This window comes from Rhipicephalus microplus, unplaced genomic scaffold, assembly GCF_043290135.1.
Source record: "Rhipicephalus microplus isolate Deutch F79 unplaced genomic scaffold, USDA_Rmic scaffold_129, whole genome shotgun sequence".
Classification (NCBI taxonomy): domain Eukaryota; kingdom Metazoa; phylum Arthropoda; class Arachnida; order Ixodida; family Ixodidae; genus Rhipicephalus; species Rhipicephalus microplus.
In genome coordinates this window covers 126,665-150,846 of record NW_027464701.1, presented here as the reverse complement: position 1 = coordinate 150,846, position 24,182 = coordinate 126,665, and the positions used below count along the sequence as shown (strand labels likewise).

Here is a 24,182-nt window from a genome sequence, read left to right as displayed (position 1 = left end):
GGAAGATGGATGCTGGGGATTTTGGACAGCCTGGTTATTTGCAGAATTCACACGGTCCGGAGGCTGGATGCTGCGACGGCGAGAGTAGCATGCTATATGTCCCACAAAACCGCATGCAAAACAGATGGGTCGATTATCGAAGGTGTGGCATGGGTTAACGACAGAAGGTGTGGAGGCGTAGTAGGATAGGGTGCCATGTATGTAGGCAGTATCGTAGGGAAGGAGAACCCGGTGCCCCGGTATGCGCCAGAGACAAGTGGGGCCTGGGGTCTAGCAACTACGGCAGCTTACGTCAGCGGCGTAGGGACAGATGGCGATGAAGGCAGTGCCTGCGTGACCTGTATCTCAATGGCCTGGCGTAGACGAGGGTCTAACGAGGTCACTGGCACGGATGCTTCGGCCACAAGAGAAAGTTGACGCGCAACTTCTTCTCGAATGAATCGTATGATGTGCGGCAGTAAGACGGTGTGATCAGCAGCGACGTCGTGCACGAAGGGCGGAAACTTCAGCTGCAGCTTCAGCGGTCCTGCGCGTCGAGACACGCTACTTACGCAACTCGTCGTCTCCTGACAGAGCTGGACAACGTCGGTGACAGTCGGTTGGTTTCTAGCGACGAGCATCTGGAAGATATCGTCTTCCACTCCTTCGATTATGTGCTTCATTTTCTCGTGTTCGGTTAGAGATGTATCCATCCGCTTGCAAAGAGACAAGACATCTTTGATTTCACTTGTGAAGGTCCCTTCCCTGCACTGGACTCGACTATGCAGACGCTGTTCCGCGCGAAGCCGGTGCACGGCAAGACAACTAAAGACCGCAGCGATGGTGGTCTTGAAGGCGGACCAGTTGGTAATTTCGCCTTCGTGGTTCTTGAACCAGGGGCTGGCCACATCACCGAGGTAAAAGCGCACGTTCGTGAGCTGGTCGTAGGCTTTCCATTTGCTGGAAGCGCTTAAGAATTCGAATTCCACGAGCCAGTCCTCGACGTCTTGTTCGTCGTTGACGTGAAAAATTGGTGGGTCGCGTTGCCGAGGCATGCCAGTACAGCAGACTGTCGGTGGTGGGGCAGCTTGAGAAGGGCCAGGAGCAGTCATGGTGAACGGTGAGGGTGGCGTCCGATTGCGAAGTTCCAGGTTGATGGGAACACCGGCTCCTCCACCCCTTAAAATAAAGGTGTTGTACGTCGAGGGAGCTTCCGACGCAGCTTGCCGAAAGGTTGTTTAAAAGGCAGGTATGGCTACCGGCGAGCGGCGTGTGCGAGCTTCTATACTGTCACCGATCATCATCGTCTTCTTCAGTGGCAACAGAGCGTCCGTTATTCAGATTCATCACATCATATATATATATAAATATATAAATATATATATATATATATATATATATATATATATATATATATATATATATATATCGTGATGAAGGTCAGACTCTAGGCCGAAACGTCAAAATAAACCACGTTTTGACCGTTCACGGAGGATCTACTTGACTATATATATATATATATATATATATATATATATATATATATATATATATATATATATATATAAACAAGGGAGGAAAACACGGAAATACGAGCCCTTAGGTATACACTTCTCTCCCTTGTTTATATATATATATAAAGATGTATATATATATATATATATATATATATATATATATATATATATATATATATATATATATAAACAAGGGAGAGAAGTGTATACCTAAGGGCTCGTATTTCCGTGTTTTAACACAATATTAATGAGATATAACAGACAGTAATGCCTAGGAATGTACAGGGGAAGTTATTAGAACCAATGGAATGTAAATAAGAAGAAAGAAGAAAGAAAAGTGGATGAAAAAATTACCAGCTGTGAGCAGGAACACACACACACGCACGCACACACACACAGGCATATATATATATATGCCTGTGTGTGTGTGTGTGTGTGTGTGTGTGTGTGTGTGTGCGCGCTTACGGTGTATATATACAAGTTGAATTCCCCAAAACAAGATGCCCCATTGCCTGCCTACTATTTTGACACTCATTATTAAAACTGCACCTTTAATACAAAACATGGTCATCAATTTTATGGCTTACAGTAGAGTAGGCCAATAGAATATTTTGAAAGCAGCCCAATTTAAGCTGTCGATACGAAATGACAACTGGTTCAAAAAATTTACGTAGGTTAACAGACGGGCTATATACAACGTGCACTTTTTATTATGTGTGAGTGTTGTTTTTAATATATATATTATGTAATAGCCCTTTCAGAAAGCAATAAATATTATCTTCTGAAAAGCTTGCATGGTAAAACTGAGTCGTCACTGATAATAAAGTTGTAACATCGTTACTTATTCTCGGGTTTCTCGTTAAACAATAGAGCGCATGTAGGCTCGTATGAAAAACACTGTGCTCTGGGTGTCCTAGAGACTGCCGACAAATTGAGCATATGATTTAATCTTGGTTGTGATATTCTCCTCTCTTCGCCAGTACCAACTTATGATGTAACGCCACTCGAAGTGCTGCTTGAAAAGGAAGATAGGCGGATCTGTACAAATTCTGATTGACAATTTCTTTTTGTGTAGGTCGACAGGCTCTTGAAACAGTGAATGCATCGACAGCATTTCCGCGCGCCTGCATATTCACTCGTGCACTATACTCATGAAGGGCCAGAAAGGCGTTAACCACGCTGAAAACGGGTAAATATATGCTTTCGCAGGCTACTGCGTGCGCTCCCAATGCAGACGCTCTTGAGGTCTTCAGTACCGTGAGATAACATAAACGCCGGTACTGTCACCCGCCGGAGAACCAGCCGAGATTCGGCACGGCCGTTTCGTTAATTCCAGTGCCCACATATAGTGCACAGTAATATGGCAGGTAAATCGGCACCTGGCATGGCAATTCGCTGTGACGCGTAGACATGAACGCTGGCAAAGCGTATTGGCGCCTTCAATGAGTGTGGCATGCAGTCGTGTTCTTACATTGTCGGCATCTCATGATTATCAGGTTTGCACCAGTCACATATCTTCCTCATCTATTCACGTCCCGTAATACCAAACTTTGTATATGCGAAGCTAGCAAAACGGCCGCGAGCGCTTCATGTGTGTGGCAGGTAGTAATGTCATTACGTGACATGCATATCACCCTTTTTTATGTGAGGGTCTGTCACTTGAGTTGGCGGTGCAGTCATGTCATACCATAACAGTTTCGCAACATGTCGTGTAAACTAAACCACTGCAAGAGCAGTAAGACCATAAAATGTAGATCATGACATCACGCAAAAACAGGGGCGGAGAACGGGAGGACCTCGTAAGTGGCGAGGAAGGAAAACGGAGGTCGTGCGCATGGCGGCGAGTAAAGTAGATGGCAGTATTTTCTCAAGATCAAGGGGCTTTACTTGAACTGAAGTGCCAGCTTATCTGGGTTATTGGGCTGGTAAAGCAGCGGCTGTAGGCGGCCGTGGTGACTACGAGAGCGCCGAGCTGTCGCCCGTTCGGCGCAGCATCGTCTGCTTGACACACCGCCACCCGCGCATTGTTACTGCCACTTGTTCGCTAGCTACTTTCAACCTTGTTAGTGCGAAAAAAATAAATAACCGCTAAAAATCTAGCACTGCTGGTATTAGCCACGAGCAGGGTGTGAGCGAAAATCAACGTAGTGCCTCTCGCTAGCTAAAGTATTTGCGAGACGTGGTGTGACACCGTCCAGGACTTTGCACGTATACGCTGCTGCAACACTGCGGCAAATTCTTGAGAAGCGACTGATGCTTGACGGTGAAGCGGCCACTGCCGGTCACCGCACGGGACCATAACCATCTCAACGCCAGCGGTAACCATGATAACCTTCAGGGGACGGCAACGGCAGTGCCACCTCTATAATTAAAAAAACGCTTCAGCGGGGAGCCCCATGTGGACCCACTTCCCCATTCTAGTGCACTCTAACCTAGCTACATACCTTCAGAAATTTGACGACGTCCCTCAAACTGGAGGACGTCGTCTTGACTTTGGATGGTACATCAGTAATGTGTGATACCTCTACCGCCGAACGTCGACCTTTCATACCGGCACTGCTTCGCAGATGCCTGTTCCATGCTTTACACCCTCTGTCACATTTTGGAATTCACGCGTCACGAGAACCTGATTTCCAGTCGCAGCGTTTGTCCACAGCTAAACGTGTATGTTCTCGAGTGCCTGCACTGTTGTTTGTCGTTAAATGCTAGAATATCTATCGTTGAATGCCAAGTATGACTCTAGAATAACTAGTGTCTTACCGTTCCTCCTTCGAAATCCTTCCACCCACTGGATGCGTGTTTAGCACCATGCACTTGGACCTCGCCGGTTGTCTCCCAACTCCAAAGGGCTACATATACATAATGACATGCATCCGCCGCTACGCACGGTGGTCATAATGTACAGCCATCGCCAAAATATCAGCGCCCACAGCTGCAACAGGCTTAGTGTCTACAAGGGGTCCATGGTTAAGCTGCCCATCAAGCAATGTCACGGATCGCGGCTGGTAGTTTGATTCGGCGCTCTTCAAGGGACTCATCAAACGTTTCGGAACTACAAGCCTTCACAGGACCTATTACCACCGATAAACAAATGGGCTCGTTGAGCGTTTCCGCAGGCATTTCAAACCCTTCCTCATGGTGCATGGATCGCCAGAGAAAAGGGTCATACAACAACCACTCGTCTAGCTTGCCTTTAGAGCAGCCATCAAAAACGACCTGGGCTGCTGATGTGCCAAGTTGGTGAATGGCAGTTCACTACTTTTGACATGGAACTTCAATCCCCCAGCGAAAACATCCGTGCCACAAAGCAGAGACTACATTTCCGAACTGCAAATCATTTTCCAGTCTATACGCCTCATGCCCACATGCTCGAACGAAGCGAGAGCTCCTTACGTGTCTCCGCAATACTTTCAATCAGAGGGAACGGTATCGAGGCGTAAATCTGCACTCCTCGACGTGAAAGAACTTAGCGTGCATCCTTAATTCATTCCAGTCGAAGGAGGATTGGGACCACCACTCGAAGTTATCGGAACCCTCCACTTCGGCATCTCCTACAATCATATCTTGGCTCAAGTGGTATTAGGAGCTTTTACGCAGACAAGAAACAGGGGAAAGGACTACACAAACGAGCGCTCTCTTCAATCTAACTGGCCAAGCTTTATTCTACATCGAACACGGACACGCAAGTATGGAACTACTATCTGAAAACGGAAAGGCAGCTATCATTTCAGAGTATCGCAAGCACAAAAATGCTTCTACGTCTGTTGACCAGCCATTTAATAACCTACTAACCAGTCATGTGGATTGCCTAAATAAGTCTTTGGTGCTGAAAACAGCCCAGCGGCTGCAACTGGCATGTTCTTTATAACCTGTCTCATGTTTCGCCCTCAGTATTTATCTGTTTTGTGATCCTCATTCACTGGAAGATAAAAATATTTCACTGCGATAAAAAATATATAGACACTCTTGGTAGAATTCTGCCGCCGGCGTCACCGTCACTCACCGTATATGTTTACTTATGTCGTTCGTTCGAGTCGCGTAATACCAAGTTTTGTACATGTGAAGCTAGTGAAATGGCCGCGAGTGCATCATGAGCGTAGAATGTAGTCGTGTTGTTGCACGACACGCCACCTGTGTTTATCAAGTTTGCACATGTGTCATACCTTCGTCATCCATTCAAGTCCCGTAATACCAAATTTCGTAAAAGTGAAGGTAGCGAAACGGCTGTGAGCGCATCAAGAGCGTGGCATGTCATGTTTTCATGTAAAGCCTGTTGTTTGTGCTCAATATTCAATTATGTCATACCATACTAGTTTTGCAACATGCCATGTGAACGAAACCACCGCAAGAGCTGCAGGATCATGGAATGCAAATTATGACATTCATTACATTCATGTCATGATTTTCATGTTATGAATAGTCAAATATGTTATTCGTACAGTCATGTTATGCCATACCAAGTTTGGTATTGATAGCGTTAGTGAAACGGCCAGGAGAACTAAAAGCCGTAGGCGGCTAGATAGATAGATTGATAGATAGATAGATAGATAGATAGATAGATAGATAGATAAATAGATAGATGAATAGATAGATGGATAGATAGATAAATGGATAGAAAGATAGATAGATAGATAGATAGATAGATAGATAGATAGATAGATAGATAGATAGATAGATATGCTCAAAGTCACCGAAGTTCGCTAAAAGATGTAAAAATAATCTAGAAAAAGCCCCAGAGTAGAATTCAACGTCCGACTTCTTAGTAGCGAGGGCGAGGCGTTAGCCCCTGAGCCACGAAGGAGCACCTTCTTGAACGGTTGAAGAGCAAGCTAATAAATGAGAAGCATTTCTTAGCGAACTTCAGCGACTAAGAGCGTATCTATCTATCTATGTATCTATCTATCTATCTATCTATCTATCTATCTATCTATCTATCTATCTATCTATATATCTATCTATCTATTTATCTATCTATCTATCTATCTATCTATATTTTATCTATTTATCTATCTATCTATCTATCTATCTAACCGCTTACGACTTTTAGATCGTCTTGCCGTTTCGATAGCAGTATCAATACGAAAATTCGTATAGCATACCATGAATTGGTATGGCATATCAATACCAAACTTGGTATGATATAACATGGCTGTATGACAAATGTAACTGACTAGTCATAACATGAAAGTCAAGACATGTATACTCTAAATATCATAATTTACACGTTATGGTCTTACCGCTCTGTCGGTGGTTTAAATCACATAATATGTTGCAAAGCTGGTATGGTATGACATGGCTTTATGGCGAACACAAGTGACAGGCCTCAACATGAAAATCATGACGTGCGTGTCATATACAATATGACTACATGCCACACATGATGTACTCACGGCCATTTCGTTAGCTGGTATTACCGGACATGAATGGATGAGGAAGGTATGTCACTGGTGCAAACATGATAATGATGAGATGCGTGTAATGTAACAACTTGCCTACACGCCATGCTCATGATGCGCTCACAGCCGTTTCACTAGCTTCTCATGAAGCTAGTGAAATGTGGCTCGGATGTCGGGCACCCTCGTTCACCAGGTCCCTCCAGGTTCGCCTGCGGGGCCATAGGGAGAATGCAGCTTTAGACTCTGTCCCGTGAACAAATCCCATTCTTAAGGACGGATCCCAGCTCAAGTGGCTTGTCGCCCGAATTGGCCGGCTAGCTTCGCTCGTCTCTTCTGACGATGTTTGCTCTCAGCACTTGTCGATGGTTCTGCAACTTGTCAGGAATGGTTGGAAAACAGACAACACACGGCACAGCAAGTGCCTTCGGTCACCCGACAGAACACCAGACATAGTATAGTACAACACATACATAGCTACGTGTCTATGAAAATTTTGTTTCCCCTACATAAAGAGGCACGTGTGAGACAGGAGGCTCTTAAAATGAGAACTCAAATTTTTACACGTGCACTAACGCAACGTATTAGAATACAACATAAAGTTGGCCCCTTGAGATCACTGTGGACGAGAGCGCTCAGCTAAGGCCGTGATGAGGACAAAATTTTGCCCATAATTGCCAGCGAGAAACCGAAACGTGGAGAAGGTACTAGCTAAAACGCAAGACTCAATGCGTCTGTATTAGCGTTTAGCTTTTTTTTGTAGCAAACGTCACAGTTGTGCTGTTGGAGTATCATGCTCCACCTTAGTAACCGGCCACTTTTAGGCGACATGTTATTTAACCAGGTTAGAGGACAGTGGTCTGTTTTGACCATAAACCTCGAACCGGAAACTTAAGAAGGTAGCTTTTGAACGGTGCACACGAGGCAAGCACATTTCTTTTCAGAGGTACTGTATGCCTCTTCCCTGCCGATGAGTTTTCGACCTAAATACAAGACTGGCCTTTCGTGACCAGCAGTGTCTTCCTGGCACAATGTAGCTCCCATGCCGCGATCACTCGCGTCGCATTGCATCACAAATCTCTTAGAGAAATCAGGTGCCATGAGAACGGACTTTTTGCTTTGGGCTTGCTCCAGCTGGCAAAACGCATTCTCCTTTTCTGAGTCCCATACTACTTTAACCAGCTCGCACTTTCGAAGTGCGTCAGTTAAAAGGCTGGCAATGCTAGAGTAGTTTTGCACGTAATGCTGATAGTATCAAGCTAGGCCCAAGAATACCCTTGTCTCAGATTTGGGGGCTGGTCATGGATAGTTCACGATGGTGGCTACTTTAATTTCTGAAGGTCTGCGCCGGCCACGCCCCACAACGTGTCCCAAGTAAGACACCTTGCCACACCCAAGGTGAAATTTAGTAGGTTTTACGGTAAGACCAGCCTCTTTCAACCTGTTCTGCACGACGCGTAAACGCTCGACATGTTCTTCCCAGTTGTTTGAGAAGATAACGACATCGTCAAGATACGGCAAAGCGAACTCAGAGAGGCCTTTAAGAACTCGGTTCATTAAGCCTGAAAAACAAAAAAGGCGCAATTTTCAATTTAAAGATCAGCTTAAGTTAACGATACGTTCCCAATGGAGAAACGAATGCGGCATAGCGGCTAGCACGCTCCGTAAGGTGGACTTGTCAATACCCTCGTGCGAGGTCTAGCGTGGAAATATAGCTGGACTGTGACACAGTTTGTACCCTCTCCTCTAGGTTTGGTATCAGGTAAACTTGGTCTCGAGTTATGGCCTTAAGACGCCAATAATCGATGCATGGCCTCGGATATTTTTCCGGTCCTTGAACAAATAATAAAGGGGATATATAGTCACTCTCGCTGAGTACTATGACTCCCAACTCCAGCATTTTAGCGATCTCCTCTTTCATGATCTGCTTTTCACAGGGCAACAGCAATACGACTTGCTACGAATTGGATCCTCACAAGTTCGCTCGATATCGTGTTCAATCACCGTCGTGTTTCTGGGACGCTCCGAAAACACGTCTTCAAACACGAAAACAATCCTTCTCAGGTCCTCCTTCTGAATTTCACTTAACCTAGGCTCCAGGTTCAACTGCTCCAAGATTACCTCCGATCCGCTTTTGATTACATAACTAGAACTCAAAAATTCTGCTCCCTCTTCCTCTGAAGCATTTACAGTATATTTACAACGGCTTAACGTTGAACGTATGGTTTCATCAAGTTACTGCGGTAAATTTTGTTCGGCCGCCTTCCTAATTTCACTTCATGAAAGGTATCAGAAGCTTCGTTATTACTTTGGCGGGCCCTTCCCGATGAACCTCAAGCTTGTTCTTTTTAGACGGCCGCTGCCGCATTATCTGAATACCTACTTCAAAGGTGTGCTTCTTCGCCGATTCGTCGTAGTACTCCTTGGAGAAGACTTGTGCAGCCTTCATGTGGCTTTCCACAAGATCTTTAGTTTTTTCAAGCCTCTGAAGGAGGTCTAGAACATACGCAACTAGGGTCCTCATCGAATCCCTCCCAGGACTTGTGCAGCATTCGCAATGGTGTTCTCAAACCCCTTCCATACGGAAGCTATGCAGGGCTAAAATCAGTGCTCTCAAGAGGAGCTGATCTCAAAGCAAACATAGCGGGCGGAATACACGCTTCCCAGTCACATTTGTGCTCGTAGCAAAGAGCTCTCAGTATCCGTTTCAGAACGAAATGCATACGCTCTACTGGATTAGATTGCGGGTGGCGGATCGAGCTGTGCACTACTTTCATTCCACATTTATCCAAAAAGGTAGAGGTAAAGCAGCTGGTGAAGACACTACCATTATTGCATTGGATTTTACATGGAAAACCGACGCGTGCAAATATAGATAGCAGTGCATCCACGACATGAGGGTAATTGAGCTCCTTAAGTGATATCGCTTCCAGAAATTTTGTGGCTACTCAGAGGGCCGTCAGGATTTACCGACAGCCTTGCCTTGACTCTGGCAATGGCCCGACGATATCAATTACTAGGTGCCGAAAAGGTTCTGTGATAATTGGCACAAGCTTCATGGGTGTCTTCCACTTGTCCGTGGATTTCCTCACTCTCTGACAAGTGTCGCATGAGCGTAAGAAGTCTTCGACATCCTTCTAGCATTTCGGCTGATAAAACTCAAGGGAAACTCTAGCCTTGGTCTTTTTTATGCCGAGATTCCCAGCTCACGCGTTTTCATGCGCCAACTTCAATAGTTGGCGACGATACTTTTGTGGCACCAAGAGCTGCTCATACTTGCGACCTTGCGAATTTCTGTAGCTCCGATACATGAGCCCTGCTTTCTCAAAAAAAAAGAAACATTCTTTTTTCTTTTTTCCCAAGTTTACGCTTTTCATTAGCGCTTTAATCGCGAGGTCTTCACGCAGCTCTCGAATGAGCGTTTCTCGATCAACCCTCGACAGCTCACTCCAACTTTCCGCTACAGGTGAGAGCGTTGCACCCCTCTCGCTCTGACTCAAAGGCGCCATGTCGTCTCCTCCGCCTACGATGACCACGCCAGTCGCTTCGGTGACGGGCCGCTAGAGTGACTGCTAACACGACTCACATAAAGAATTTTCTGTCTGAGGTTCTGTCGACTCGCCGCCAAGGTCACACAGATCAATAGCTTTCGAACTTGATGATGAACCACATTGAACAAGATCAAGCTCCCGCGAAAGCTTCCGCGCTTGCGATCGCGTGGGGGCCCTGTACGCTAAGTTGGAGAAGTACAATTTACCCTGGTCTTTGAGAAGCTGCTCTGAGTTATTAGGGGAAAGATAAGAACAACGTTCGGGAAGTGTGGCAGACACAGCCGCTTTGGTGCGAAGCTTACCGAACAGGCCTTCAATGACAAACGTAGCGATTGGTAAGCAAGCACTCTGCTCCTCGGCGACTTGCCTGATCAACGCGAATTCTCCTGTAAAGTCATTCGGAGACACCAATGAAGAATGGACAACGTCCATGGTTGCCGCTCAGTCTCGAAACGCTCGACACGTTTTCCCACTCACTATAATTTCTTGGAGATACGGCTCTAACAACCGCATGTTCTTTTGCGATTCTCGGATTGTTGCGAAAGCAAACTTCTGCTTACAGTTTAACACGATGTGCCCTTCCTTTTTGCAGTTGTAGCAGATCAGCGGCTTCCGTGATTCAAACGCCCGTGTGGTATCAGTGCGTTGTTTAGGAACCGCACTCAATTTCTCCACTTCCGTTTGCCCTTCACCTACAGTGTCCTTCGTAAGAGACGGGTCCTTCCTGAAATTACGGTGCGGAGCATGTTTTCGTAGACCAGGTTTCTTTGAAAAGCCCTCTTTCCTTTTATTCTTTTCAACGCGCACTGCCCTACTATGCAACTTTCTGCGAGTATAATACTCCTCAGCTAACTCTGCTGCCTCGTTAGCTGTACTTCACCAAGTTGGTCCTGCAGCCAAAGCCTAACATCCTCCTCGATGCAGCGGTAGAATTGCTTCAATGCGATACATTCCACCACTTTAACGCGATCGTTATGAACACCTTCACCCTTAATTGAGCCATTCAATTAATTCGGCTTAAAGACGAAACGCGAAGTCAACGTGGGACTCATTCCCCTTTTTAGCATACCTGAACCTTTGCCTAACAGCCTAGGCGGACAACTTATAATGTCTCAAGAGCACTTCCTTAACCTCGTCGTAGTTCTCAAACGCTTCCCTCGACAAGCAGTTTATCACGTCGGACACTTCACCGGGAAGAAGAGCTAACAGCTTCTGCGCCCAAAGAGACCGCCCCAAAGCATTTCGCTAACAGACGTGTTCAAACTTGACGAGATATTTCGCCATGTCCTCGCCTACTACGAACGGTGGCAGTTGGTCCCGAATTCTATAACCGAGGACCTGAACTGTCACAGAAGCTACGCTAGGCGCCTGCGAACAGTGTAGGATTGCCAATTCTATTCGTTTCAACTCGAGGCGCTCCTGTCTCTCGGCCTCCTCATGCTCGCGACGTTCGCGCCTTCCAGCTTCTTCGCGGTGGGCATGATATCCATCCAGACCTCATCAACTTCCTCAGCCGACAATCATTCATCCTCCATGATCTCAAGGATCGCTTGCTTTCGTTTCGCACGGCCCAAAGTAATACCCACCAATTTCGATGAGTACCTTTACTGTAAGGTTCTACATCGTTCACACTAGCCTCTTGCTGTTTGCCCCTGTTAAAAATCCACTTGCCGTACCCCCTATAAGTCTACTACCAAGACGCGCAAGCAATTTTTAACACTCCCTTGTTAACACCCTCCGCATTAACTTTGGTTTCAAAGAACTTTGACTTTGCTTGAAACGATCAAAGCTCATTTAAATGCTTCACGCAGCCCTTTTCTCAACTACTATAACCTGTGCTAGAGTAGTCTGGTGAACTGAGGGGAAAACATCAGGCACTCACCACATCAATGTCGCTGACGCTGGCCGATCCCGCCGCTGCCAACCACTGTTACGATGCGCGTCTCCGACAACGTTACGAAGGGTGCCACGAAACTCGCCGCCGCCAAGGACACTGGGCGCGCCGACTGCTTCTACGCAGAGCTGATAGACGAGTGGACGAGACGACGGTGAGTTAAGGGAAGGTTTATGTACAGCATAAAAAAATAAAGGCGTTACAAATTCGGCACTGGGGCCGACAGCTCAGAAGACTTGAAGAGCCGAGATCTCTGACACTTAGGTCTACTGCTGGCGACACGCTGCAGGGATTTTTTTGTAGGCATCGGGTGGATCCTTTGAGTAACCGATACCCAAAATAGAAGCGCCGCTGGCCGTGATCTCGAAACCCTCCAATGGGGCGTGCCGCGGCGCGAGGTTGCACAAAGGACGAGGGATGTTACCACACATTGCGTAAACTCGCCAGACTCGAAGGCGCCGATTTCTGCGCGTGGTGGCAGCCAAGAACGAGTGACATTCCCACGCATTGCGTAATACTCGCCAGACTGGAAGGCGGCGATTGCTTCAACGGGCTCGCGGGCTGAGGTAGCTCGCGGGTTGTTGCGTGACAGACCGCCGCCGCCACTTGATGACGTCGTTGAGTTGATCGCGTCAGGTGGGCTCGATTGCTGGCCTTGACACAGATTGCATTTTTCCGAGGCATTGGCGTTAGGTGTGGACTCGTAGGCGTAAAAGTGTCGTAGCAGAAGGTAAGTCTATGGTTAATTCGGATGCAGCTCATGCCGCAGCTTGCACATCCGCGCCAACATGCAGCTGGTGCAGTGTGTTGGGGCAGGAACGCCTGGCCGCGAGCATAGTGTTTCCTGAAATTAACTAGAGGAGAATCTGTCACTGCGATCATTCAGCAATCATAGGAATCAGGTGTTGTGGGATGATAATGATGATAATGATGATGTTGATGATCCTTGGAAATGGTGGGTAGTACACACATTTGCATTGTCTTCGTACTTGCGGGTGGTGAATCGTACTTGGGTCTTCGTTTATTGCTGTGCTTTGGTTTTGGTTTGTAAATAGATGCAACCATTTTCATCTTCGTAACCCGATTTGCAAAGGTAAGTCTATAAGAATAAGGCGGTGAGGCATAATCGTTGAACATTTGCTAATTTTAGTTTCGTGAGAAAACAGCTTGAAGTCACACAAACACACATGTAGCCAAAAGCAGGCCAGAATTACAAAAATTTGACAAATGTGTGTACTACCCATCATTCCCATGCTTGCTGAAGCGCCGTGCATGGCAGCTCCCGTAGACACTAGCGCCAGAGTTTCCTTTAGTGTATGTTAGGAAACTCTATCGCCGTGAGAACCAACATTAACTTGTTGCGATAGAAACCAAGACTGGCATTGTGTTTCAGCGGGCGCCGCAAGTGCTGGGTCAAAGGCTGCCACCACCCTAAAATACAGAGACGCGCGCACATGAAGGCTCCCTAGAACTCAATGCAAGGCATGTCTACTTCAGAATGAAAGACTATGTATTCATGCCATAGAAAGTACATTAAAGCGGCGCGTTTTAGCATCTAGACGATTCGGAAGAAATTGCCTGTCGTCTCACGAAAATCCTCAAAAAACGCGAGGCCTGCGTGGTAGGCACAGCAAAGTCACAGCGAAAGCTAGGAAAGAGGCATTTCAGAGCCTTTTCAAAACACTCATTGGGTAACTACTGCAAGAACACTTGCTTGATACCCACAAGGTCATTGATATTAAATTTTTCTGTAGTAGGCCGGAATTTGTTATGCTATTTTTTGTCATTCTGAGAATCGTGGTATTCGCTAGACACTTGCTAAAAATTTTGTGCCGATTTTCCGTGCCGTGGGTGACGACGATGAAGAATTATGACTGAAGTGGGTATCCGCCACAGTCAACAGCGAAACAAGAACAATTTTTTGTAATGTGTTGGAGCATTTGACGGCCCACTCATTATGATAATCACATTTCGCGACGATTGGTTGTTTTTTCGCTGTTGTAAAACGCTTTATAAGTCGTATTAACGTGGTTGCTTTCCCAACATCAAGCTTGCCTCAGGCAAAATTGACAAGTCACAAGCACCGGAATGGCTCAGTGGTGGAGTACTGGGCTGGCACCCAGCTGTCCCGGGCTCGAGCCCCACTGTGCCAATGGTGCTAGATCATGTCTGCCTAAGGGAAGTTTGACGTTAGGTTACAAGCACCGGCGTAACTCAGTCGTAGAATATTCGGCTGGCACCCAGCGGACCCGGATTCAAGCCCCACTGTGTCATTAGTGCAGTCTTTTTTTCTCATTTCTCCCGATGTTGGTACGGACACCGGCGGCAGTTGCGGCGGCGGCGGACAACATGCAACTGCGTGTGACCTGAGTTGTGATCTCATAAAAGCTTTCGCTGTAAAATCGCCTGCGATGTAGAATCACCTTCAAGCTTTCACTCCCTAAATGTGCTGGTAATACAATGTAAAGTCGTGAATGCCTGGAAAGCGACCACTTGTTGCGGGATACGCTAAGTTCATCCACAGCAGCACTGGATAGAACGCTGGGGTCGATCCAGTTTGGCCGTGCCCGAACAGAAGGCGTTCTTACATTGCACGCTCAACTTCAGAACAGCAAGATGAACATGCGCATCTAGTGCGCCCAGGAACGATGCTAAAAATACACACAGTGAATGCCACAGCCTGACTTGTAGGCTGTGGCTTTTACCCTGGCAGTCAGGCTGTTTTTCGCGCTGATCACAGGGGCCACGTTATTAACCAGACCTGACGTACTCCTAACGTTGGCGGCACTGATAAGCCCTTGAGATCCTTGGATCTCGCATACGACTTATTCAGTTGAGCGGAACGCATCAAGGTAAGTTAAACTGAAAGTGTTTTCGCACGCTTCGCTTGCAGCGTATGCAACGTCACTTTCACAGCTTACGCAGCTTTTCCGTACGCCCAAATAAAAGTGTCTATTTGTGAGTGAAAAACGCGGGGCACGTTTTTAAGTGCTTGCCATTCTTCACTTGACATTCCAATTTGTTGCTATCACATTCGCTGATTCACATTTGCTGTAAAGCTGTGAGTTTTTCTGTCCTCCCGGCTCGGATGCGGCACGCGTTAGCTCGCGGCCTAACCTAACACCACGAACACCCTCCTCTTTACCTCTATATTTTGCATTACTTTCTCTGTTACACTACCCATCCTTCGTGTGGCGTTGTTGAGGTGACCTCCCGAGAGAAATACGTTACGACGCCGCAATTTTATCTCTAGTTCTTTTTCTTTCAAAGCCATTTCGAAGAGGCGAGTGCGCGGGCCACCGAAAACAGCCGCTTTGGGTGGCGGTTCACCATGAAATGAGGATTGTTGAAATCACCAGAGAGACGACGCTGTGTCGCGACCGCTGAAGTGTGTGCATTCGCAAGACTGGTGTACAGAATGGCAGCCGTCGTACGTCAGGCCATGAGCAAAATTAGCAAGCTCCTATATTATAAAAGGAGGAAACAAGCGAGGAATAGAACAACAAAGAAAGGCATGAGAAGCTTGGCGAAAAGTATAAATGAATGAAAATTAATCAAAATAATAAAAACTTGAGAATTGAAAAAGAAAGAAAGAAAAGGGGGAAGAAAGGTAAAGTTGAATGTAAGCAAAGCAGACGGCTGAGCAAGAAGGATGCCCCTTAGGCTTGGAATAACAAGTGCGAACTGCCTTAAGTTTTAGAGGTGCAGCTCTTTAGGGTATGGGTGGTTTCGTCGTAATCGCATGTTGTAGTAGTGGCCATACCAATTTAGTGTCATAAATTGTTCTCTATATGGCGTTGTGTGCATATGTCCTTGCAAACGTTATGACTAGATGGCGTTAGTGGTTCTCGTATAGTTGACGATTAAAGTGGATGGATGGCCTGTTATAATAACCAATTCACAGCATAGTTACGGAGTGAATAATGAGTGGGCTGAGGCGTTCATCCGTCTATTCGATGCGTGCTACACTCTAGTGTGACAGGAGCGGACGGACAGACAGACAGGCGGATGTATGGACAAACAAAGAGACGGACGGACGGACAAATGGACAAATGGATGGACGCTTCGCCCCACTCATCATTCACTCTGTAGATCTGCTGTGACTTTTTTCAGCTAAAACCAGGGTCAAGCGGACATTACTTCCTTCATTCATCACCTGCAGGGAGGATGCTTTATTACTTAGGACTGCCCTGACCAATCATATCTTGAATTTCTAATAAAAAAAGTTACGCTTTGAGCAAGTTGCATCATTATTTGATGCATTTTTATAAGTCTTGACAGTTTTTACAGCAACGACAATCATTTGCAATGCCAGTGTGCAACCTGAGAGCAACAAAAGTAAATAGATAAATAGATAAATATTAATAAAATTGCATATTTGAATAAATAACTGAAAAAATAAATAAATAGAGTTTGTGTTTCTGAAGCTTAAAATAAATTAAAAAGTACTGCATGAATAGAACAGCGAACAACAGAAAAAAATGCCGGAATTTGCACAAAGTTGCAGGAAGCTTTGAACAGCGAAGTTAGTTGTCCTGTAACTCAGCGTACTGCAGCACAGAAATCACAACTTCTGCGGTGATTTGATGCAGCGTGCTTGGCCGAAGAACTGGCAGCCGAGAAACAACGGTGGGCGAGTTTAAGGTTCGTGCAACGCTTGACGCACAATGACAGTTTGACAACCCAAGTGCAAGAAACTGTGATGACAGCGATACTGTAAGAAACTGTGGAGGTTGCTATAATAAGGCATTTGGTGACACCTACTCTTTGGCGTAGCGCTTGCTTCGTTATATTTTAAAACCATAGCGCTCAAAAAAATGTGGTTGCCATAGCAACGGTACAGCCGGGCTTTTGTAGCTAGCTACATTGGCCTTATTGTTGTCTATTTGTTGTGGCCAGTGGACGCACCACGAGCTGTGCCGTTGCTTAGCTACTACCGCAGCTCGTACCGTCACACTTCTTGCCAACTGGCTTGATGTAAACGGATGAGCCGGTGAAGCCACTTTGCAACATCAGAGGAGAAGCCGGCGTTGCATCTTATATATAGCAGGGGTGGCTTGGTAGGATTCAGCGGCAGATATGAAAAGGTAGTCAGAGAAATTTAAACGAGTGACGCTTTGTCGTCGGAACGAAATCAAACGAAGGCACCAATTCTTTCACATGGGGTGAGAACTAGCCACACGCCTCAAGAAGGGTGATGAAAGAGGTAATCTTGCTTAACAGTTATAATAACTGTACCCCTCACTACGCACACTAAGGGATAACTGAGTTAAGCAACAGCCAACGTTTCAACAGAGATCCTAGTTCCAGGTTTTACAGCTTTGTTGATATATTCACAATTCAAAATAAAGCATCCTCAATACTTATGCCTGCATATATGTCTCTTTCAAGCTCTACGCTTTAGTGTTTTGATAAACAAAGGCGGGCGCAGAACTGTACTCGCATCGGGAACCTCAAAGTCAAGATAAAAAGTAAATATTTTATTTTTCAAGCCATCCGAATTTTTCACTCGCGGGTAAATTTGGCGACAGCGATTCGGCGTTCTCCATTCTTGAACGAATATTTACAATAATTCTTTATTAGTGAAACGTTGCAATAAAGGTTATAAATACGAAACTAAGCAAGAAAGTTTCAATCGTAGTTGTGTGAGCCATGTTTTACCGAAAAGTCATGTAAGGGCTTGAAACAGCTTCGGCAAAAGGTGACATGCAGGACTCTATGGCAGGTGCAATCATGGCAATGTATAGGATATTCTTTGTTAGGCAGATTCAATAGCCCAGGCATCACATCATGCTAGATTAAAGGGGCCCTGAAACACTTTGTTGAGTAGCCATAAAATGAATTGCCTGGAAGAGCTTATTGCCTTAAAAATTCAAAGCCGTAAAAATTTTAAGAGTCTGTCCAGTACGAGCGGAGTTGCAAAGATTTGTAACATGCTGCAATCGCATTCTCTCTTTTCTTGTCCCGAGGAAAGTGCTGGAAGCTAAGCAGGGAGGGATTGCAGGACCACAGAGAAACGTTCGTGCGCCCCACGAGCTTGAGCACTTTTTCTTATTTGTTTCTTTGAATGCGGGTCTTTCTCAGTGTAAGTGCGCACGCACGCGTGGACAAGTAGTGGCCTCTCGCGGCGACTTCTGTAACGAGCGAGTGCGCCATGTTCAAGTCGGCCAATGGCTGATAGATGGCCTTATTACGTGAGATTTTTGGCCATATTGCGTGATTTGTCGATAGAAGAGAAAGGAAATTTTAGCTGGATTTGATAAATTATAGTGACTTTCTGGCCACGTGCTGAAGTATATTATCTGGTTCGAGTGTTGTCGGGAGTCTGTACTACCGATTGGCAGCCTATTCTGACCATGCTCAAAAAGCGTTGCAGGGCCACTTCAAGCTGCAAATTGTGGCTGTAAGCAATCGTTTCATTACTAAAAGGCTTCTATAAATTTCTTCACTAGCGGCAGCCACATCACAGAAAACCATAAAGCTACGCAGGCACTCGTGTTGCTTCACAAACGTGTGTTGTCTAAGTGCATTTTCATTTAAGGGCTCAGGAAAGTGTGCAATAGCTTTAGTGATGAACATGTTCTTTTGGTCACATCACACATTAGTTTTCATTAGACAAGTCAAACATGCTAAGCGAAAGAAAAGGCAATGCGAATGGCGTCTGAAAAGAATATGGCGTTTCACTCCTAAAGTGAACAATTATTACGTCTTCCAAGATTTGTCGAAAACCAGCTCAATAAAGTACTTAAGCACTGTTTCTGAACTAAAGATTTGTTGCACTTACGTGTCATTTTTCAAGTAATATTGACCGAATTCATAGTAGCTTCCGTTCAATTTCTTCTTCAGTGCGTAAACGCACCTGCTGGTAGGTATGGTGTATGAACGCGTGATCAACCAAAATGGGTCGGAGGTGTTCAGGAGCTAGAATAGAGACAAAATAAGGCCCATAAGCATGACATGCAGTGTGGTGATTTTAGAATAAAGCAACTTTATTTGTACAACATACTTCTTATGTATACTATTGAATAAGAAAGAAATACATTCCACAAGACTGCACTATCAAGCTATCTGCGAGAAGAAAAATCGTTATGCAGATGCAGTTAATGTCAAAGCTGTAGGATATACCAGGCAGAAATTCGGCGGCGTTTCGACTGCGCTGGCGCTCAGAATTAGCAGCCTTCTCAGCGTCCTTGGCGGGAAAGGAAACGTTCATTTATGTTTCAATTACAGTCTTTTCTATTTTTTTCTCATCATAATTTTTTTCTGCCCTTTCTCACTGCATTGTTATACTGTACTGTACACGACTATATGCTATGCAGCTTCATAGTGGTGGCGGCAAGTTGGCATAAGTACACAAAAGTTAACAGTCTTTCCAATATGACAAGAGCACTTTGCCTCTGGTTGTTTAGTGCACAGTTCTGACATTTATGGTGCGTTAACATTCTATAACTGTGTGTACTTCGTAATTACTTTTATTTTCACTTGCTTATCCCGACCCCTTGTGCACTACACCATAGACGAAAATAAATGCTTCAACTTCCGCAGCCTTCTTTCTTCTTCTCCTCAAAGTGTAAATTTTCATTCTAACCACCACTTTCTTTTTTTTTCACCACCTTTCACCACCTTTGTATAACACATCATACATGGCTATGCTAATGATTTAGCTTTCCTTCCTATTTTTTTCTCCACAACTTGAAATATTTTTTCTTCACCCTCAGTTTTCTTTGCAGCGCATAGCTGTACTATTTATACACCACTGTAGAAAAAGATGCAGTTTTAAACGAGTGCGGGCGAGCACTATTAGAAAAGAAGAAGTTGAAATCAGGAACGTCATTCTGTTTCTTCACGGATCGATAGTGTTCCTTTACAGTGTCATTCCGAAAGCCCTCATGCAGACACGTCTCCTTCATCTCAAAACTCAAGGCGACCTTCTGCTCGACGTTTTCGTGCTGCGGGCGGCAAGGACTGCAATAGATCGTTCCTAATTGGCCTGGACCCAGGCCTCATGGATTTCAACACCAGAGCAAATGGATCGCATCAAGATTAAGCGCACCGCTCGACAAGCTCAGAACACGAAGCTCCTGCAGGGAGCAAGGTCGCAGCGCACAGATCCTGCCGCAGACAAGCCCAAGCTCACAGGGATTTATGACTGCTTGTCAGCGAGCAACAACTACCTCTCGAAATTAAATGAGGTGCTTGGAGCATGCCTAGCTGACAAGGAGCTCGAAACGAAGTATGTTGCAGCAGCAGAGTATAAGGACCAAGCTATCAGCATGCTAGCTGAGATTTGCCGCAGGATAGGCGGAATGAAACGCGACGGCAGTACAGCAGCGACTGCTCTTCAGAGCACAATCCCATCACCTCCTGACGCTCCCATTAGAATTGGCTCGTGACTGCCGAGCCTTAACTGGCGAACATTTACCCCCTTATTCAAGAACGTACCTTCACTCAACACTTCACCTTCACTTGGGAAAGTCGATGGAAGCGCTGTCTCTAGTCACGACAAGTCACTGCAGATCAGCGATAACCTGCTACGATTCCTGAGTAGCGCAGTGCCATTTTCAGCCGAGCGGCGGCGCAGTGCTCGATCAACTCAAGTAAAGGGGGAAAGTCAAGTCGAGGAGCGTTTGTGAATACACGGTTCAGAGGCTTATGGAATATCTCAATTTTGTTTAATACTATAACAATTTAGGACATATATGTACCAGTTCATTTTGTACAATAAATGCTTGTTCGTGTGTTTATGCTTTTTCTGGCAGGGTGGCACGACCTAGTGAAGCGTTTATTCAGCCTATAGTCGTGTCGCTCCAGACAAATTGTAAAACTGATTGCCTTGAATAAGATGACAATGACAATGAAATAAAATCAACTGAAATATTTTTAAGTAGTCAATTTTCAGCGAGCAGTTCGAGCAGACTCTTCATCTCAATAACACAATATCGACGACGAAGCTTTTTTATCTGTGGCATGGCCTTGGGAGTGAAGCAGGAGCGGCGATCTCTGGTTTACCCACGTTCAAATCGCGTTTCGCTGACGCCATACATTTACTGAAAGAATGGTTCAGTGATCAGAACAGAATCGTACATCACCTGTCAGCGCTTCGCAATCTTTCACATGTCTAGTCCGGAAACTACATCCGAAGCCTCACACAACTATACGATACTGTGCAGCTCAACGTCCGATGTCTCCCTGCACTAAGCATACCGACGGCAACTTTCTCGGCAATGCTGACTGATATTCTACGAGAGGCGTGGCCGTACAAGATTGTCCTAGCATAATCAGAGCAAAGCAAAGCGCGACTTCAAGACAACATGATTTTTATACAAAGGCCTCGAACTCGTAGTGGCAGCTGCAACCTCGGATTCGGAACTAAAAGCGTCACTCATGTTCATACGTATTGAATTTGAAAGCCGGGAGCAGTGTCAGCCTCCTCAGAAAGGCCTGTTATTGACCACGCTCTAACTCATGAGAGAGGACGTGAGGGTAGCACCAGCTCCGCTTCTGTACTACGCAGTGCGTCGTACAAAAAGAGTGAGTGCTTTTTTCTGCAAATCCAAAGTACATGGCACACGTGCCTGGGACGCCAACCTCTTCATTGTTTCAAAAAAAAAGAAGCTAGCTGAAGCCAACCACTTCTATAGATGTACGTCACGAGGTCGCCTTGCAAGGTCTTGCAAGTGAAACTTAGGTAGACGAAAAAAGTGCTTGACACCGCAAACAACCGGAGCGGATAAAAGAGACGAGAACAGAGTGCTGTGTTTTCGTCTCTTCTATCCCCTCCTGTCGTTTGTGCGATTTCCGATAAAGAATTTGACTTTTTGAAAGGCACGTGCAACAATCCCTCTGCAGATGCGTGAACTCTTCAATTTTTGTTGTTTTGTGGTTCTTATCATGACGTAGCGCTGAATAAGCTTTCTTTAGGTTATCTCGTTTGTTCCTGGATCCACCGATGGGGGGGCGTGTGGGCTAAGTGAAGATATAAGTACAGTTCGTTATTCAGAATGAACCAGTTGTGAGTTTGCGCCCGTGTTGTTTGCCTCTTTTCCTTGTGTCCATGTACGTGTTTGCGCAAAGAAGTCATGAATGAGTACCAACTCGCCCAACTTTCAGTACTGAAGGTAAGGTTATTGCGGAGGAAAAGAACTTTCTTGAAGCAGCGACAGCGACCGGCATCAGCTTGTTGGTTAGGACTGAACATTTGTGGAATGTTACGGCAAGATAAGTCTTAAGGAGTACAGAAGCTCCTAGATTTGGGGAAATCAACACGGTGTTTGAATGGACATTGCAAGAACCCACTCGTCACAATACCTCTTTTGACGGCAACACTAACCTTGTGGTCCGTGTTTTGTGAGGGGAAAAGACTGGTGACCATAATGGTATCTCGCAGATTCTACAGGCGCTCCGACAACTTGAAGCAGTGGGCATTACAGATTCTGGGCAAATTAGAGAGGTAGCTCTGACAACGACAGAGTTCCAAGTCACGTTCGACAAATTATCACACAATCAAAGTACCACGTCTCTTAACGGCTGCCTTGACGAAGGAGTGAGCGTCAATCCGGAGCCCAATATGCTTGTCAATGCCAGTCTGAGAACTCACGGAACATGTCAAACTACAGCAGCAGTTCCCCACGGTTTTATGAGCTACCGGACAACCAAAGCCTACTTCATGGCACTCCAAATGTTTATCGCTCGTAAACGAGTGCCAACAACACTGAATTATTATGCACTCACATTTAGGACAGCATTGCCCATTTCACGTGGAATTCAGAATATTACGAAAAGCTCCCCAATGGCATCGTCACTCTCCACGTATAGCAGTGAATGGAAGTTTTTGCCATTAGGTGCGAGTTGGTGCGACGAGTGCTTGGCGATAATTATGCAATCACTGAGGTCATCGCCAGGCAACATGCCCAGAAAGAGTGCACTTGAAAACGAACTAAGTGTGACTACAATGTTTGAGAAACAAGCGATTGTTTTTCAAAGACAACGGAACCCAACGTATAAGAACACCAAGTGTTCATTATTGTCTTCTCCGTAACGAGTGAATGACAACAAAGCTCGAAGTCTTTCAGCTACTGTACAAGACAGCCAGAAGCTGAAATACCATCAGAAGCTTGCAGATTGTCAATGTATCCGGTAGGAGCAACAATGCCTACAGGAACTGCACATTCTAGCAGCGTTCTCCAAGTGTATGATGTGGTGATCATCCAGCAGCTGGGCATCCGTTTATATGTATGGTGCCCAGTTGTAATGACGGACTTTAACTCTGGACGAGGTGAAATCACCAGAGCTTGCAGTTGGATTGTTGTTAGGAAGACCAGACAGAAATAGTTGAAGCATGAGTTCTGCAGCTCTTCTGAGGTAATAAACGCGCGCCGGCGAGCACTGACAGATAACAAGAAGCTGAAAGCAGGAGTGGTATTTAGTTTAGTTTCTTCGCTGATCGATAATTTTCCTTTACAATGCTATGAAATGACTTGCATCCTGCTTTCTCTCCTCCTCACCTGCAGACTACTTAGCATTCAATTCACTTTCCACACCTTCGTTTCGCTGTACATAAGCACTGTACACGGCTATGCAGCAAATAACATCACTAGCGCGATGTTATATATTTCTGTGCTCTGATTCACTCCTTTCGTAACTCTTTTACCATACCTTATCTTGAAAGAACTTTTCTCGCCTACATTTTTGCCGTTTTGATATACTATCTATGCACGTCTGTACAGTACAATACTTTGCCTGTGTTGCCCCACACATAGCCACGCTACGGTTTACCATCCCGTCGTCTTTGTTCCCTCAATCCCGCCCCATTTTTTCCAGAACATATACCACACAATAGTACGCTTGG

The 24,182-nt window shown here is 45.6% G+C and overlaps 1 protein-coding gene across 1 annotated transcript in view; it reads right to left on the bottom strand.

Annotated features, from left to right (window-relative positions):
• Nucleotides 1-24,182, bottom strand: part of LOC142790832 (uncharacterized) — a 281,160-nt gene that overhangs the window by 238,830 nt on the left and 18,148 nt on the right. The window contains exon 2 of the mRNA XM_075885356.1: nt 19,119-19,255. Within this exon, the coding sequence (XP_075741471.1) occupies nt 19,119-19,255 (137 nt within the window). The remainder of the gene's footprint in view (nt 1-19,118; nt 19,256-24,182) is intronic.